The 17,861-nt window shown below is 50.5% G+C and overlaps 1 protein-coding gene across 1 annotated transcript; it reads right to left on the bottom strand.

Moving 5' to 3' along the window:
• Window positions 1–309: 309 nt before the first annotated feature.
• On the bottom strand, window positions 310–16,894 carry TTL (tubulin tyrosine ligase). Its single transcript, XM_082480433.1, has 7 exons — window positions 16,594–16,894; window positions 12,080–12,158; window positions 10,122–10,354; window positions 7,436–7,571; window positions 7,071–7,340; window positions 5,932–6,075; window positions 310–4,364 (listed from the first exon to the last, which is right to left on the bottom strand). Exons 1-7 carry the CDS (start codon window positions 16,748–16,750, stop codon window positions 4,247–4,249), a joined length of 1,137 nt encoding a protein of 378 aa, XP_082336559.1. The 5' UTR covers window positions 16,751–16,894; the 3' UTR covers window positions 310–4,246.
• Window positions 16,895–17,861: the final 967 nt, after the last annotated feature.

Consider the following 17,861-nt stretch of genomic DNA (forward strand, 5'->3'; position numbering starts at 1 on the left):
TCTGCAGCAGCAGTGGGGAAGCTTTGATGCCCCCCTTAACTTGCTACTGCCTCCACACCCCTGGACCCCCAAACAGCCCTCCCACTCCCACTGGTGCTGGGACAGCCCTAGGGGGCTCCCAGGCAGTGCCCCTCATGCCATGTTGCTGTCTCACCTCGAGGTGAAGAAACCTCTGCTTGTGGGGCTGGGCCAGCTTCTGGGGTCCCACATGGCAAGGGGGGCAACACTGACGACAGATGCCCACAAGAAGGTTTTCTGGGGGACCTGCCACCCCAGGGACCCACTGCCCCAAGGAAACACCACAGGCTGTGGGGTTTGCATGTTTTAATGATGGTTTAGGAAAGATGTGGATAGAGTCACCGGAGATCATCCACGAGCTCAGGTACCCACTCGCCCCACACGCACATGCTGACGTGAGAGCAGCTGGGGGACATGAACTTGAGCCCGGCCAGCTGCCAGCTTGGCAGCACTGTATGTACCCCACCATCCTCTCAACACCAGGATTTTCTGAGGGCTGCCATAGTGGACACTGGCAACGAGATATGATTATGAACCTACATATGACACAGCATTGCTCTCCCATGGTAGAGCTGCAAGTGGAGAACAATAAATGGTAGGAGCAGGGACATGCAAGCAGTCCTGAAAGGCGCTGGTCACAGCAGGGCTGGGAAGCCGGACCACCTGGATGAAGCGGCTTTTGAGCCTTTCTTAGACTTCTCCAGTGTCTTCTGTGGGCTGTGGCCAGCCACCAGATTTTGGCAGGAGCACAATAGCTGTTGCATGGTAATTATGACTAACCTGGTACGAGACAAGCCACATGAGAGTCACCTGAAACCCAGAGTCCAGCAGGTCCAGACCCTGCTGGAAACCACAGCCAGAGCACCTGGGCCTGAAATCCTTCATGGCCGACATGAAGGGATACAACTAAGACTAGAAACATTCTGCAATATGGTAGGTGTCTTCTGGAAACCCAGCACCATCCTTTGTGAAAGCTCAGGAATGAGAGTGAGACCTTTTCTATTGACCTTTTAGCTGAAATAAGCTAGAAAACATTTATTGTTGTGTATTCCTAAAAAAAGAAACAAACAAAAGTCTCACAAGGGTTTGTGAGCATCACTTGCAAGTTGCACCCACAGCTGCAATGCTCAGGTCTCAGCCATACACGCATCCTTTACTCCCCCTCGTAGCTAATATTTTGGGCAAGACCTCAGGCACTGTGCTCTCTGTAGTTTATCATCTGTCTCCTGTGCTTTTACCTTGGGGAGCACTTTGAGAACAGGTAGTAAATACATGTGATACCTGCTGTTTTCCTCCAGAGGCTGTCGCTTATTCCTGAAAAATTCAGCAAACAAGCCAACAGTTAAAGCATCCCTGAATCACTGTCCCCCCAAGCCCAGCTGAAAAGGCAGGGTATGAATAGCTGCATCGCCTGTGGTCATGGCTTTACCATCAAGTTGAAGACCCACTTTCAGCTAAGCAGCAAAAATGGCCACCTGCTGACATACTACAATGGAATCCGGGGTGAAAAAGGGGGAAGGAAAGGCCTTGGAGTTAGACAGAGGCTCCTGAGACACTGCTGCTCCTGGTGGTACCAGCTGCTCCAGTGGAGCCCACTGCTTGTGCCCACATCCAGGCAGCTCTCTTGCCCCTATCCCACTACATTGGCAGGAAATCTCACATTACTATGCAGTAAGGGAACGATCCATTTTTTTAACTTCCCTTTTGAGGGGAAAAGCGGGACGCATCTATCACCCCAGAAAGTGAACATCTCTCATTTCATTATGATGGGGAAAATTTTCTCTTCTCGCTTTGCGCTCTGCTCTCGTCTGCCCTAGAGCTTGTGAGAGCCCAACATCTCCTCTGTCACCTCAGGCACATCCTGTGCCAGGGTGATTGCTATTAGATGTTCCCTTTGCTGGGCAAAAAGGTGTATTTTTAAGCTCACATGAGCTAACATCTGAAAATGCCAATGGAGACGTGGTGAACTTTGCAAGTAGAGTAACAACCGTTAGAGCCTACACTTTACCTTGGAGTGTTACCACTATGCTTTACCTGGCCTGCAGTGAAATGTTGACACCTATGTGCTATCATAAGGTTAAAAAAACCCAACCAGTCCTTCCCTCACACCCCTTTCCCAGTTTAACACCCAGCGCTTCCCATCTCATGAAATGATGCATTCATGGTCCCTCTTCTGAACATCCACGAGGCCCAAATCCAGAGACTAGACCTGGCACTCAGGGTCTCGTGGGAAGCCAAGCCGCCCGCCAGCACTTGCAGTGCAGGGAAACAAAGCCGCAGCCCCGTTTTCACACACCTCCTGCTCCTTGTCACTTCTCAGTGTGCACCAGTGCACCCTGTGTCCACCACACCACACCCCCTGCAGATGCAGATCCACGCTGCGCTTCAGGGCATTGACAACTTCAGAGGTGCTTGTGTGGCTCTTTGGGATGTGCCCTCTCTGTGGTGCTTCCATGGGTTTTTGTTAAGCAAAAAAAGTTCCCTCCTGGATTTGAGTGGCCCTGTGTGAAATGGTGCCACTTGTGGATTCACAGCACGTTGCAAGGAATGTCCATCCCATGACAGCACAATCAAAATGCATCACTCCAAGGAGGCCTCGGCGTTTCAGTCCTCCCTACAGAAAGATGCCAGGATCTGCTGCTGGCTTGAAGACCCCTGAAATCTGTCATGAGCAGAGATGAGTACACGAAAGCGCTAGGATCTTCTGAGGGAGGCAGAAATCCCACTGCTTGATTCACTTCCCATTACACACAGGCAGCCAGAAGCTTGTAACCTCCACAATCTCTTCTTGTTTGTTTGTTCATTTTTTTGGGTAACAGGATCCAGTTTATTTTGGTGCCAACCATCTCTCCCTCCCAGAAGCAGCAGAACACGGCCCTTAACACCCCCCACCAAGCCCGCTGCTGTTACAAATGCCACTGTGCTCTGCAAGGAACTCTAGCTTAGGAGGGATGTGCTGGGCTCATGCTGAAAATTCAGATACACGTTACAGGGTGAGCAATATGCCAGGGATTTAGGTTATACTCAAAGTAGATGTTAGCTCTGAAATTCAGGGACCTCAAGGAATTTAACCTCCTCTCCCCCCAAAAAACACCTGCCTTCCCAGCTGTGTGGCAAACCTATACACAGGGATCTCTCTCCTGGTCTACAAAACCTCACCCGCCTTCCCCCTAGCTGGGACCAAGCTGTGGACTGTGTTCAGGGCAGAAAATTGCAGTATTTTTCAAATGGAGGAGAATAAAACTGGATGGATCAAACAGGATAAAAATCATTTGGGCTGAAAAGGTTTTGGATTCAAGCCTCAAACGCATGAAGGTGAAAGCTGAGAGAGGAGCCTAAATTCACTGCAGTGTCTCAGAAGAAACTGAGGAGATTGGGTTTCTGCTCTTTGAAACACTTTTAGCACAAAAGTGATGCTAAAAATCCTACAGCCTGCTGGTGAGCCCTGAGAGGGTCTCTCTACCTCTTTTAAACAAAATCCAACTGTACCAGACTGGGATGGAGACTGATTCAAATCTCATTAGGAAAAAGGGATAGCTATAAATAAACAAAATTGCCTTCCTTGCTTGGGTTAATTCACCCCCTGCAGTTCAGCACCCTTTCGCCAGCCATTGCCTGGGTGTTCAGCCAACCAGCTTGGAAAATGACCTAAGGAAGCTGAATTCTCGATGTTCCTGGTTTTAGGCATCCTGCAATGCAAGAGAGTTTGCTCCTTTCTACGTAATAAGAGCAGGAACAAAGGAAAGGAGTCACCTATTTGGAGCTGAGCTAAGGCACTAATGATGCAGTAGGTGAGGAAAGAAGAAACACAGCGGGAGGACAACTTCCCAGCCACAACGTCTTAGAAGATCATCGTACTCTTCGCTCAATTTCCTTAAAAAACCCAATGTTACCTCTATAGAAAAGGATGAGCTAATACAGTATTATAGTATCCCTGTTGGGGTTTCATTTTAAGGTTATTTTGTTGTTCTCCCAGAGAGATTTGTTTCAGATATCAAAGTCACATGAGCTGTTTCTAAAGTGGATTTTGGTGAATGCAGGCAGAGTTGTCTGAGCAGCTCTGGCTCACTGCAGCTCTGTGTGGATGCCTGTTTTGTTGTTTTTCCCATGATTTTCCAGAAAATAAGAAGCCTGTCTCTGTCACTTTTTGGCATGATACTGAGATAAGCCACTGAACTGTGCTGGGCGCAGTCTCTCCCTGTGCACAGCAGAGGCATTCCTGTTGTCATCACAGCTTGATAAAGATTGACGATGATTGGCTTGCCTTCTGCCCAGTGTCGTTGAGGGGGAAAACGCTAGAGATGGCTACATCCACAATTCCTTGGCAGAGCTCTGCATACAGCTTCCTAAGAGATAAAGAGAGAGAGAATCAGATGCCCAGGCAAGACAAACCAGCAGGCCGCCGACCAATTTTTATACAGATGTGCATCTTCCCAGCAAGATCTACAAGATCCTGCTCCCATTACAGGTAGCTCCAGGGTAGCAAACGAGAGATGAGTGGCATCTCTTCCATCTCCTCCCCGCCTACCACAGCAACTGTCTTCTTTTTCAACGGTGCTCCCATTCCCAATATTGTTCTCTGCCGGATGGGACCACAAACCCCATTGTCTAAGTTTACTGTCAGAACAGGCTCCTGAGCAGGCCCCAGACTTCTTCTGCTGAAGGAAATACACGTGTACCAGTGTACACCTGAACATGCTGGCATTTGGGAGATTTTTAGTACCAAAGCTGTCTTTACTAGAATTACCATGTCTTTCATCCTATGCAGTTGAGGCCACATGAAAGTAAGACATTTCTTCAGCTCCTGGGAATGTTCCTGTGTTCAGCAGCCAATTTTTGTCTCTTAAACAGGAACTGTGTCATATGGGTGCTATAAATTAGAATAACCCTGAAGAGAAGAAGCCACAAGTAGCCAAAACCTACCTCAGCTGCTGTTGATGGCTTCCAAGCACCCATAGAGGCACAAAACAAACAGGGCATTGCTGCAACCCAAATCTACCCAGTGACAGCCAAATTCTACCCATACCACAAGCAACACAAGGAGGTGCAAGGCAGCATTGCACCATGGTGCACATGGTGAACAGGGCATCCTGGACACAGAAAGCTCCCCAAGTCCTAGCTCTGAAAAGGCTGCTGAACAGGCTGTCTGGTAGGTTTGGCCCGTATTTTTTGTCTACTGTTAGTGATGATCTAATCAAATTTAATCTACTTCTAGTGTAATCAAATTCTAACATAGTGATGTACAGCCTGTTCTGTTTTGCTGGGCTTGTATATGATACAGATGCCTGTTTAGCAAAGATTTCTAGTCTCCCGCAGTTGTCTCAATCACATAACACAGCTCCTCCTGCTGTGCTTATGCAGAGATGTTCACAGTCACAGCTGTTCAGCTGTCCCTGCCCCCCTGTGGCTGGTGGAGGCTTTGATCCAAAGCCTGCAGCATCCACAGTGTACTCTGGGGTCCTGCTGCTTGCAAATTCAGTCACTCACTTCCAGCTGCTGCCCTTAATTCTACTCATTTATCATATGTTTAGGTAAAGACCAGCCACCAGTGGCTCCACAAGAAAGACTGAGAAACCACCTCACCCTCAAAGCATTAATTCGGCAACATAGCTTCAACCCAATAGTGTCAATAAAAATGACCCAAGTTATATTCAAATCCATTTTGTCCAAAACCTGAGGTTAGCGCCCCATCTCACATAGGAAAGAAGCTGGAGTATACCAAACAGAGACAGGAGCAATGAACTTAAATCAACTGGCACTCAGAGCAGTGTTTGGTACGGGTTAGTCTGGAAATCTCCCCTACCTTCACTTTCTTCTACCTTTTTCACTTGGAGCTGGGACATTGCCATGTTCTGGGTGAAGCATGTGAATGGTGGCATCACAAGAGTTTAATAATAGAAACTGATTACTCACTGGGCACATGCTGGGGCCCCATTGACTTCTATCAGCCAGACCTTCAGCTCCTCATCCACCATGAAGTCAAAACCAAAGAGCTGGAAGCTCTGGTAGTGAAGATGCTTTGTGCTGATTGCAGGCTCTATACACATAAGGCAGCTTCTGTGAAGGGAAAAACAGAAAGCCAGGATTAAAAGCCCTGCAGACAAACCCACTGCACCGCAGCTTCTGAGGGCGTGAGCATAGCACAGTTAAGGGGTCCCCTGTTGCCCTGGGACTGCCCCAAGCTACAAGCTATATCCAACATACATCATAGTAACCAGGTCCCTGCAAGCCAGATTATGCAACCATCAAAACATCTGTGGGGACACCCCCGAGTTAACTCCCGAAGAGCTGGAGAACAGCATCCACCCTCACTACTGGATTAAGCAAGTTGAAAAACATGATGTGCAATTAGAGCCTGGAGCAGAAGGCAGAGCCACAAAGGTCTGCACCAGGTGCCCAAGGAACTGCCATTGAGCATTCATTTGCCTCTGAGTCCCTTAAAAATCCTGTCATGTCTTTTTGGTTTAACTAACAGCAATGGGCACTTGCAAAGTAAATTCCGCCATGAAGGATCACTTTGTAAAGACCAGGATTCTCTGTGGCACCGTGATCGCTGAGATCTCTCTCCAGGTGCTTTCTGTGCCCAGGAGGTAGCTGGCTCTGTGTGGACCGAGTAAGATGATCTATGCTAATGAGACCTGCTGCTGCTTGCTGATGGAGGTGGAAGCAGTGAGATCCTGCAGACCTGAGTCCTGCTTTATTTCCCCTCTTACACCTTCTTTTTTAACCGCAATCTCTCCTAGCCCTGTGTTTTGACCTACCCTCTTCCCTTTCCAAGTGATCTCACTCCATCCTTCTCCAGCCACAGCTGGCAAAATGCAGACACATTGACATATACCCTTGAAAGAACAGCACCTATGGAGGTCCCCTTTCATTGAGCAATGACATTGGTGTGTTTATGGCTTTATTTTAAATTTATCTCTGGGTTGCAAACCCTGATCCGTGCAACTGAAACCCGTCCCTTGTCAATCTGTCTGTTTACCCAGCTGCATCCATATGCATTCCCTGTCACTGAAGGGTTACGTTTCCCTACGCAACAGGCAGGTGGCTACCTTATTATGTGTTTGATTTGCAGTAAGATGCTATTCTCAAGCGTTGTGTTCAGGGCATCCATCAGATACTGGTTGAACTCCTCAAAGAACATTTCATTCCCTTCCTCATACCGCCCGTAGTTTTTGGAATATTCCTTCTGAATGCAGTGATTGGTCAAGTGGCAGGTTTTGTCCTGGAAATTAGCACTGTTATATGGTTCGGAAGAGGTCCGCAGGACACCCTCTCTGTAGAGGTAGATATTATATTGATGATCCACGAGAACCCAGCTCCTGGGGGGCGAGAGAGCAAACTCAAGTCTCAGTGGCTTAAAAAGAAATGGCATGCAAATGAAAACTGATATTATTACAAAAGCAAAAAAGGTTACCTGATGTCAAACTTGCGATGCCCTGGCTCTAAAAGCAGAGGCTTCTCCAGGTATTTCTGAATCACATGCACTTGTCCCTGCTCATCAATGAAGTCCAGGAGCTCTGCAGCCTCTGAAGAAATCAGGATCCCTTCCCCTGGCACAAAAAGACAAAGATAAAATTAGGCAGAGGATCCTCCTACCTTCACTGGAGCTCCTTCAGGGCCCAAGCAAACCATGGCTCATTTGCCCAAAAGGCCACATGACACGCAAGAACCCGTGGCCCCAGGGACAGTTGGTACCCAAGCGACGTTATGTTGGCTCAGGGTCAAGCAGTGAATCTGCAGAGAGATCTCCCTGTTACGACACCATGGGGTATTTGGCTCCCCTGTAACTGAAGCTCACACAAATGGGAACCAAGGGTACCCGAGATGGCGTGGCCTGCCTGGGGCTCCTCTGCAGGGGGCTGGCAATTTAGGTGCGAGTGAATGCACAGCAGAGAGGGACCTTGGCAAGCAGTGAGGCAGCTGCTTGGTTTGGGAGATTTTGTTTCCTTTTCCAGTGTTGTTTTTTTTTTTTTTTTTTTTTTTTTTTTTCCAGCTGGGCTTGGACAGGGGTTAGGGGGTGGCACATGTGTTCAACACTTGTTGGAAGTTTTTCCCAGTTTTTCAGCAGTTTGGAGAACAGAGGGTTTGGCACTTTGTTTTATTTTCTTTTTTTTTTTTTTCTTTTTTATATGGGGAGGGAGGTTTGTGGTTTTTTATCCTAGACTCAGACTTTCTCCCCCTGTCTGGCTGCCAGAGGCAGTCACAAATGTACACTTGAGCAGTGTCGCCCTGCTTACTAAGTTCATTTAAGTTACTATTAGAATCATTGCTGAATTAGGAAAAGAACTGTTTCAAAATATTCATCCATGTAGTCAGTGTCTTCCCCCGCTGTGGAAGCTCTTCATTAAAGAAGTTAGATGTGCCTTTTAAATACTGCCACATTTTGGCTGAAGCTGTCACTGTTCATTTATTGCAAGAGTCCAGATATGAAACCACTGTTGCAGAGCAACGAAGAGAGAACATATCCCTTCTGGGATTTGATAAAGGGATGGCACAGAGCCACATGAGGAATAAACCAGCTGAGGTAAAATTATCTAACACTTCTCTGGCACTATATCCAGTCTTCAGGCATTTACTTAACTTTTTGGACTAAAGCTGATGACTTAGTCTTAATTTTGAGCTTAGTTCTTTGGAGGAAACACTGAGTGAAAAGAAATAAACACTCTTCAAGGGAGCATCGGGGGAAGAACACAGGTTTGAAGCACGGGCAGGGTTTGACAGGATCATCCCATGGAAAATGCTCCCAGCTGTGACTTCTGAAGGTCACTGTGGACACAGCCCTGCAGGTACTTTCACTGCTCCATGCTTTGCATTCCTCTGAATCACAGCTTCCCAGCACCACTGACCCCCCTATGCCCTTCCCAGTGTCTTCCACCAAAAGGAAGTCCTTTCAATCAAAGTATCTTTCTCACCCATGTTTTATGCGGGGCAGGGCAAGATTTTTAGTCCCCTGATCACAGCAGCGCCGGGCAGAAGCTTGCCTTGGTACAACCACAGGCTACGCACTGGGGGAAAGGAGGGAAACATCATCACTGTACGCCAGTAAAGCTCCTGCAGTGGGAAGATCAGCAGGCACTCGTTCTGCACTGGACAGACGGTGAATGAAGGGGGAGGTTAGCTTAACTGTACACCTAGTCAGCAACCCAGCGAGGCAGCAAAGCAGCTTATGTGGGGCAGCTGTCCCTTCTCTCAAAGAAAACATCAAAACCTTTAGCCGCAGTTGAAAAATCTCTCAACTTTAAAGTCAGGACATCCTAAACGTTTAATTTTCCTTTTACTGATGGACAACCAAGCTTCCACTAGACCTGTCCTGAGTCAGGGGCTGTGCCCGAGCTAGATCTGCCTAAGCAATTCACGTTGGCAAGCTTTCTTCTTCATCAGAAGTAATCCCCAGACATTTAAAACTTCCCCCTAGAAGATTAACACAAGGCTCTGCTTTCCACTTTAATTCCCAGCTTGAGTTCTGCAGCACACTGATGAATACGAAAGGTTACCTTGCTCTAATGCAGAAAAGATGGGATTGCACTTGAATAAAGTATGTGGAGAGTTTAAACCTCTCCATCCTGCAGTGAACCACAGCAATGGCCTTTTCAATTGCCCAGATTGATTCTTTGCTAGACTGTTATACTACACAGAAAGGCATTCCCTCACTGGCATAACAAAAGGACTCTTCTCCCCTTTCTCCCTGATGAAAACAGGCCCTTGAAGGCTCCTGTCCTGCCTGCTGCCCTCCTCCCCATATCCTGTACTGCTCCCTGTTATCTCCTGCTCTCCACATTCCCCTCGCCTGCTGGTTCCTGCTGCCTTCTCCCTGCAGCAAACTTCCCTGTATTTTGAGGCACATGTGGAGGAAAGTGGAGGTCCTTTCACTGCTATCCATGTCCTACATAGCATATGCATGTTACGGTGCTTGTCAGGAGCTCCATGCCACCAAGCAGACAAATGAGAGCCCTGTGCTGGCTTGACTGGCATGCAGTTGGTAGGTGAAGCCCTTCAAATATGCTAGATATCACCTGGACTCAGCCAAACCCCAGGAATCTACTGATCAAGTAAAGAGTAAGGAATAATGAAAAGGTGGCTCATTTTGCTGGAGAATGAACCTTTGGCACCAGCTGAGGACTTGGCGATCCACACGTTGCCTTCTTTGCCTTCCCGCCGCCTGTTGTAAGCTGCCAAGAAGACTTCCCGCTCATCTGTCCTTGTGTTGTTTATGAGATGGCGAATTCCATTCTGTGCTGGAGCCACGGGGGTCTTCAAGTTTGTTGGGTAAATCACATACGACTCAGGGAACCACGTGCAGGACTCCGATAGTTCAGGGCTTGTCTTGATTAGCCTGGGTGAAGAAAGACATGCTGTTAATCTCCAGAGTGTCCCCACCTGCATGGACATCATTTAGTAAGTACAAATCATCATTAACTGGGCTCTTTTGTTTGGTGATAAATAGCTGCTGACAGATAGTGTGTGCTGAATTACTGTATTTTCCTTAGACCCTTGAAATTAGGGTTTTCTAAAGATATCATGGCAACCTCAACCTGCAGCCAAGCACTGCTCTTTGAACCAGACCTGCACGGTTTCATTAAACATTTTGTAGATAGTATGGATATTGTGAAAAAATCAATAGAGAATTTCCAGTGCATTCTCTGCATCATCTTTGCCCAAGGGAACTGAGGAAGTGTGTTTGCTAACATGGAACAAGGCAGGAAGGGATGCTGTGATCACAACAGGCAAGAGGGAAGCCAGAACAGAAATGTTCTGTGTGCTTAGTTCTTGATACCATCCCCACTGAGATCTGATCAGGTGTCCCAGCTGTGGATGGAGATCACTGGGAACCCACTGAAAGCAAGGGCACAGCTATACATTTCATGACCCAAGGTGTCTGTGATCCCCCTTGCATCATGTAGACTCCGATCTCTCTGGCACATGTCTCCTACCAGTAATGTCTAGAGATGCCAGCAAACTCCTGTTAGCAGAGCCCAGGCCTGTTTTCTTTCACAGTCAAGGGCGCTGCCTACCTCTCTGAATGCTCACTCCATGCTTTGTTTAAGGCCGAAAGCGGAGCTCATGACTCACTGACTCTCTCTGTGCATTTGTGCCTCTCTGTTGAAATGGCAGTCAGTCAGTTACACCCTGGGAGCCCTGAGGAATGTAATTTGTGGTCCCCTGGGTTCATAAGTAGCCTGATGCATGGTTGACCCCACAATTAGAAAGGTCAGCCAAGCTTCAGGAGAGAAAAAACAGGTGTGCAAGCACTTTCAGCACTGCTTCTAAACCATGGGCCGCAGAGAAATCCAGCTGGGGAGCGCTGTGAGTGCTTGCCTAAAAAATACTCTGCTAGTTCCTGACAAACACCATCACCGCTGTAAAGAAAGCAATTGGGGCCAGGTTCTTCGCAGGGGAAGGACAGGCCTCGGATCAGCAGACACAGTCTGCAGGACTGCGGTAGCAAGACGCAGCACCGACGCTAACATGGAATCAAACGCTTGAAGGAGGCCAAGAGCTCTGACATGAAGATGCCCTAATGGCCGCAGAGTTTGCACAGGGACGAGGGTTATCTACAATGAAAGCTCAATGAAGCTTCCCCAGGAGACCCTAGCACGCCTGCTCATGCAGAAATAACTCCCAGAGCTCTTCCTGGAGATGTCTCCAAGCATTTGTTTGACCAACAAATCTTATTAGCTAAAGGCATATTAGTGTCTCATCTCTGTATGAAACAGAGAATAACAGGAGTAGGTTTTAATTAAATGTCTACAAGGAAAAAGAGCAGATATGTTTGTAGGGTTTTTTTTTCCTTTTGATTTGGCTCTAATCTGATTCAATACACTCTATGGTTTCAAGCAGATGTAATTCAGTGAAAATGGCATTTCCCCTGAAGTTACAAAGAGGCCTTTGTGCACACAGATAGCTCAAGAGAACAGCACAGGAGTCTGAAGACAGCACATGCTAGGACACTCGCAGGGCAGCTGTTCTGCAAAATACCCTCCAAACAGGTTCAACACTCGACAACAGTTAGAAGAAAAATTTCTGCCAATCCCATGTAACATTTCAGTGAATTTCTTACTTCACCAGAGAGGCTTTGCGGCACAGCTTGTCTGCTCCCCTGTAGTAATTCACCAGCTGCACAAGTCCGGGTTCATGGCCTAAAACAGGGAAACAAAGAGGTCAGACAAACTTCTCAATTAATGAAGGAAAAATATCTGCTTGGTGCAAAGCACCTGTGCAGTAGGGAAGAGAAAGGAGGCTGCTTCCTTGCCCTGCATCACAGAAACAGACTCTAAGCTGGCATGGCTCCTGTGGTTTCTTTCTTTTAGTTATGAAAAGCCATGCACTTACCCAAGCTTGTTTTGAATCTGACACTTCCATTTTCCAAAGGAAAATAATCATTTCCTCATTCACACTAGGAACCAGCAGCGCCACCCAAAAATGTTCTCCATTTGCTGGTGGCAGTTTTTAAAAGCCAAGATTTCTGTTACACTTAAAAGCAGTAGGAGGATGCAGGAAAGCACACCATGATACAAAGATCACAGCTTAGAAAAGGGCCTCGTTTCTTTGCCACATACAGCAGGATTCTCCCTCAGACCTGATATCACAAAACACTGGGAAACATTAAAAGATTTGGAGCCTCACTTCCCTCTGGCAGTTTGCAGCAAACCCCCTTGGATAGCTGGGGTGGGAAGGGACCTCTGGGGGTCTCTGCTCCAACCTCTTGTTTGGTTGAAGTCTGAGGATGAAGATCCTACTGCTTCTACAGGTCCTTGTCCCAGTGCTTGACTGCCATCCTGTGTCCCTCCAACCATCCTGATGGCCCCTGCTGGAGTCACTCCAGGGTGTCTATGCTTTTCTTGCACTGGAAAGTCACAAACTGGTCCCAGTATCCAGATGCGGCCTCACAAGTGCCAAACAGTGTCAAATAGACGGGTACCTCCTTACCAATACTGGACTTCACACCACAGCCTGCCTGCCTGCCTTCACCTTCTCACACTGCACAAACGCTTGCTCTCAGCTGGAAGCTCTGTGGGGACAGGATGACAGCAGTTGTCTGAAGAGTAACACAAATCTGGGCAACACCATGCAGCCTCCCCCACACAAGCAGCACAGCCATACAGGGATGTGCAAGAGGTGAGTGACGCCTGGGGCAACACCTGGGTCACCGGTGACAACAAACGACAAGAGCATCGATAGGGAAAACCTGATGGAAAACTGCTGTGGTTTGAAATGACCTAGGACCAGGGGGATCCCCCAAGCGTGGCAGTTACTTCCATCTTCACCTGCTCCTTTGAAAAAAAATGCTTGTGGGAGTGATTTAGACCCTGAAAAAGGATTCAAAGTTTTAGGTACCTTCCTTGGTGTTTGCCTGGGAAAAAAGGCCTGGAGCAAACATTACCTGAAAGACCAGGCAGCTGCGAGATCACAGGGAGTGAATATCTATTTCGATCCCTAAGTCTTGGCCCTGACCTGGGTCACTATTTTATTCACAAATCATTAAATACAATAAATATTCCAGAAAAGTTCTGTAACTTCAGGCACTTCGAGGTGTAGCCAGCACTGCTAGGCACTCAATTACTGAAAGAAATTAGTAAAAAACGTCAATTTCCTTCTATTTCCAGTTTATCGATTTTGCTTGGTTCCTGGAGGAATCAAGGTCCAGAAGAAGACCTCACCACTCTAGGTGCGCTCTGCCCCACAGTGGTCAGTCCACCCTGTCACCAGTGATGGAAGAATGGGACTGGTGAAAGAAGGAGGACGGAAGTGGCTGAAACCTGCTTTGAAACCACTGCTGTTGGCTAACTTTGACCCACCAGGAGGCACATCCTTATTGGTTTCACAGAATCCTAGAACTGTCTAGGTTGGAAGGGACCTTTAAGAACATGGAGTCCAACCATCAACCTAACACCGCCATGTTTCCTGAGCATCTCCATGGAGCAGTGGGCTGTGATGTAGAGTCTGGTGGTCAGCAAGGAGGGACCCCAAGGTGGGAAGGGGCATGTTGTGAGGTCTGCACCATGCATTTAGCAGGTTAAAAGGCTGCCACGGCACCAAGCAAACTGGCAATCCTCCCATAGCCGGCAGGGCGTAGTCCAGCATCCTCTTCTTCCTCTCCCTCCCCTTAGCACAAACTTCTTTTCCATTAGATACAGGCACTCACAGCTTAAGGGCATGATCCCCCAAGAATCAGGGTATCAGCGAGAGCAACAGAAGTCCCTGCAGCTGGACAGAAGCAGCGGAGCACGCTGAGAGTCCCCACTTAGACCCCTCTCACACATCAAATGATCTAGCTTAGCCCCCAAGTAACACAAATCCCTACAGTTCCCTGAATTTGTCTGCTTCCGCTGAGTAGAGCCTTTAGAGAAACCAAACCAAGCCAGCTTTCATGCAACAGTTGCTCAGGAGGACAGCTTTAGGAAGATGTACCAGAGAAGATACAGCTTTTTGGAAGATGTACCAAAATAACCATGTTATTTTTGGCCCGAACATACTGATTTCAGGCAACCAGCTCCTGCTATAGGAGGACAAGTTAAAGAAGCCAGTGCCAAAGCATGGTCCCTCTCCATGGGCCATATATGTGTCTTGTTTGTGAGAAACAGTTTGAATTTTTGGGCATCCCATGGCAACACGTGCTGAAGGGCTCGCTGAAGTCCTTCTATAACCCCAGGGCTCTTTTCACGGATGGAAGGGGTTAGTAAGAGATGGACACAAGCCCACTGTGGCCGGACATGCTGTACAGGCCCACTCACATCAGAGAACTGTACTCATTCTGCAGCGAAGCCTGATGCTCACAGGCCCTGCCTGCTGGCCACAATAAAGCACAGGTCTGCTGTGCCTGGCTACAGCATGACTGAGCATCCTTGCTGCTTAAGCCTCTCCTGGTGTTCCCCTGCCTGCTGCAGACACCCTGACGCTGGGAGGTGACCAGATGGCATCGCCATGTGATGGGGACTTTCCACTCACAAACGCATGTGGAGACAAGGGAAGAGGTGCTGGAGCTGGTGACTTGCAAATCTGAGAGAGTGGTCGGTGCTGGGTCTCAACTGCAAGAAAAGGGCTGCAAAAGCCATCCTGCCCCAGAGCTGCTGGGGAGAGGGGGCTCCTCCTGCTCCGATGTTTCCGTAGCCAGAAGCAGCGCTGCAAAATCACCCCAGAAAGGAAGAAACCAGGGCCAAGGGCAGGGAGGGATGCCAGCAGGGTCCTGCCACATGTCAGATGCAGACATGGGGGGACCGCAGGAGGGAAACACGCTGCTCTGCTGGGGTTTGCAGTGTCCTTATCCCAAACATCCTCTTGACAGGCCTGGTGACAGGAGCCAGCACAGCAGCTGGCACCATGCACAGAGACCTGCCAGCCTTGCGGCTCCTGCCGGCTCGCCCCCAGCCATGGGCAATGACGGTGCATCTCCGCTCCCCGCTGCGCCCTACCAGGCTGCCAGCGCCTGGCTTGGCTCTCCCCGCTTGCAAGCAGTGCGTGGCACTCTCCCTGCCTGCTCTTGGGCTCTTACCCATCCAGCAGGGCGGAGGGCCAGGGTGGCTGCGCTGACAGCCCTGCCTTCCACCAGACAGGCAATGTCCACGGCAGGCAGGGGACAAGCCTGCACACGGAAGCTCCCGGGGCCCCATGTGTTGGCAGTGTGATAGAGGGGGTCATACAGCAGGGGAAAAACGGGGATGGGGGGTGGGGCTGACCCTACACACACATAGAACCTCTGGAAGAACCCTCACCCTGCTCCAAGCAGGCACTAGATGTGCTGTCACCCCCACCAAGCCCCTGCAGAGGCACATCCCCACCCGCCTCGGCTCTGGGGAGAGGATTTGAGCGTGCCTGGCTCTCACCTACCTCAAACTATAAAAACACCCCCATAACACGTAACCTCAGCACCGCAATGTCCCTGCCCTATGCCAGGCAGGGGGATGCCACTGGCACCACCGTGCTCCTCACGAACCCATGCTAGGTGACTGAAGCCCTTTGCCATGGTGAAAATGCCCCCCCCAATGCGTAGCTGTGGGACAAGACAGGGAGGTGGGGGCTGCACCCGGGGCTGCGGGGACCCCGAGGGTCTGTGACATACGAGGTGGGGTGTGTGTGTGGGGGGTGTCCCTGGGCACCCTCTGCCACAGCCCAGTCCCCAAGGTGGGTTGGGTGTTTTGCGGGGGCACCGGTGAAACCACCCTCCGGCAGCTTGGGAGGGGGGGGGGGGGAATCCTTCCAGCCCTGGCTGGCAGCAGCACTCCCCGGCCGGCACAGCTGGTCCCCGGGACCGGGCTGTGCGGATAGCCCGCCCGCTCCCCACCCTTTGTCCTGGGCCAGGTGGGACAGGGGAGCCCAGCACACGGTCCGCCGCCACCATCATGGGGGAGAGGGAGGGGGTAGGGAGGGTCACCCCCTCCGAAGCAGCGGGGGACCCCGCCGAGACACGCCCTGTCCGCAGGGGCGGCGGGAGGCTGTGACGGGCCGCGGGCGACGCCACGCTGCGGCGGGACACCGGTGGGCTCAGCGGGGCGGCAATGGCCCGGCAGCCGGGCTGCGGAGGGGGGACGGCCTGGGGAGGGAAGGGGAGGGGGGGCGGGACGACGACACCCTTACCCAGCCTGCCGAAGGGGAGCCGGTTCCTCTCTCCCAGCATCAGGTTGAAGCGGGGGTTGTCCCTCCGGAGGCGCCGCCACTGCCCGCTGGCCAGCAGCAGCCGGCTCACCTCGGCGTACACGCTGCTGCCCTCGTCCCGCACCACGAAGGTGTACATGGCGGCGGGGAGGAGAGGGAGGGGGGACACACACACTGGGACGCCCCCACCCTACCCCCAGCGGCCCATCGGGCCCCGCCGCAGCCCAGGCAGGGCCCTGCGCGGCCGCCGCCGCCGCCACCCGGGCCGGCTCCGCATGGCCGGGGCCGCCGCCCCCGCCCGCCCCCCGCTCCAGCCTGCCGGGGGCGGGGGGGCTGACCCGGAAGTAGAACCACCCGCCCTCCCCCGGAAGGGCAGTGACGTCACGGAGGCCGCCGCAGGTCTCCCCGCTGGCCCGGCCCCGGCGCTCCCCGGTGCGGGTGTCCTTGTCACCCGGCGGGGACCCGCACAGACCCGCCGCCCCTGCGGCGCTCAGGGCCCGTGGGGGTGCGCGGTGAGAGCGGCTAGAGCCGGAGGAGCTGTGCGGGGCAGCGGCGGCCCTACGGACAGGGGCAGAGCCGGGAGGTGGAGGGAAGGGGCTGTTCCCCTCCGGCTCAGTGCTCGTCAGGCTGCATGTGGGTACTGTGTGCCCTTCGAGAAGGGTGCTGATAAACCAGAGCGATAAACTGCTGCCGAAGGAGGGCCCTAAGTGAGGAGAGGACCAGGTTGACTGCCCCGCTCTGCCCCCTAAGACATGGGTTGTCCATGTCCGGGGGTGACGAGTGCTTAGAGCCATACAACACTGGGACTGGAGAGCCAACAGAACACTTCCTCCTCTTAACCTATGCGACTCTTCAAACCACGTTTTTCCTGATGTATTTTAGTTTTCCTAAAGATGTGTCTTGTTCTTCTCATGCGTTGTTACCTAGTTTGTTTTTTCTGTTTGTGAAGGTGTCTTTTTGTTTGTCACCATCACTTCTGTCCTTCTCTTAAACAAGTCTGCAGCAGACCAGAGGCATCTTCTCTCACAAATTCAGAACCTGGAAATCAGATTTCACCCCCCAATCAGGTTTGTCTAAAAAAAACCTATCAGAACAGAAACCAAGTTCTTGATTTGGTTAATGTCCTGTTTTTCCTTGTAGGCAGACACTCTATGAGGAATGACATCAGCATTGCATACTCATGTTGGTTGCTATAAACCATGATGTCTTGCCAACAAATCAACATTTTGCTGAAGGAAACTCATATGTGT

Source organism: Vanellus vanellus (genome assembly GCF_965231255.1).
Source record: "Vanellus vanellus genome assembly, chromosome: 3".
Lineage (NCBI taxonomy): Eukaryota > Metazoa > Chordata > Aves > Charadriiformes > Charadriidae > Vanellus > Vanellus vanellus.

Bases quoted from the DNA above. Each gene is read 5' to 3' on its own strand.
- TTL (XM_082480433.1), bottom strand. From the start codon at position 16,750: ATGTACACCTTCGTGGTGCGGGACGAGGGCAGCAGCGTGTACGCCGAG. The intron at 7,572-10,121 runs GTTCATTCTCCA...TTTTTGTGCCAG, and splicing joins GTCCTCAGCTGGTGCCAAAG to GGGAAGGGATCCTGATTTCT. The intron at 7,341-7,435 runs GTAACCTTTTTT...CTCGCCCCCCAG, and splicing joins CATCGCAAGTTTGACATCAG to GAGCTGGGTTCTCGTGGATC.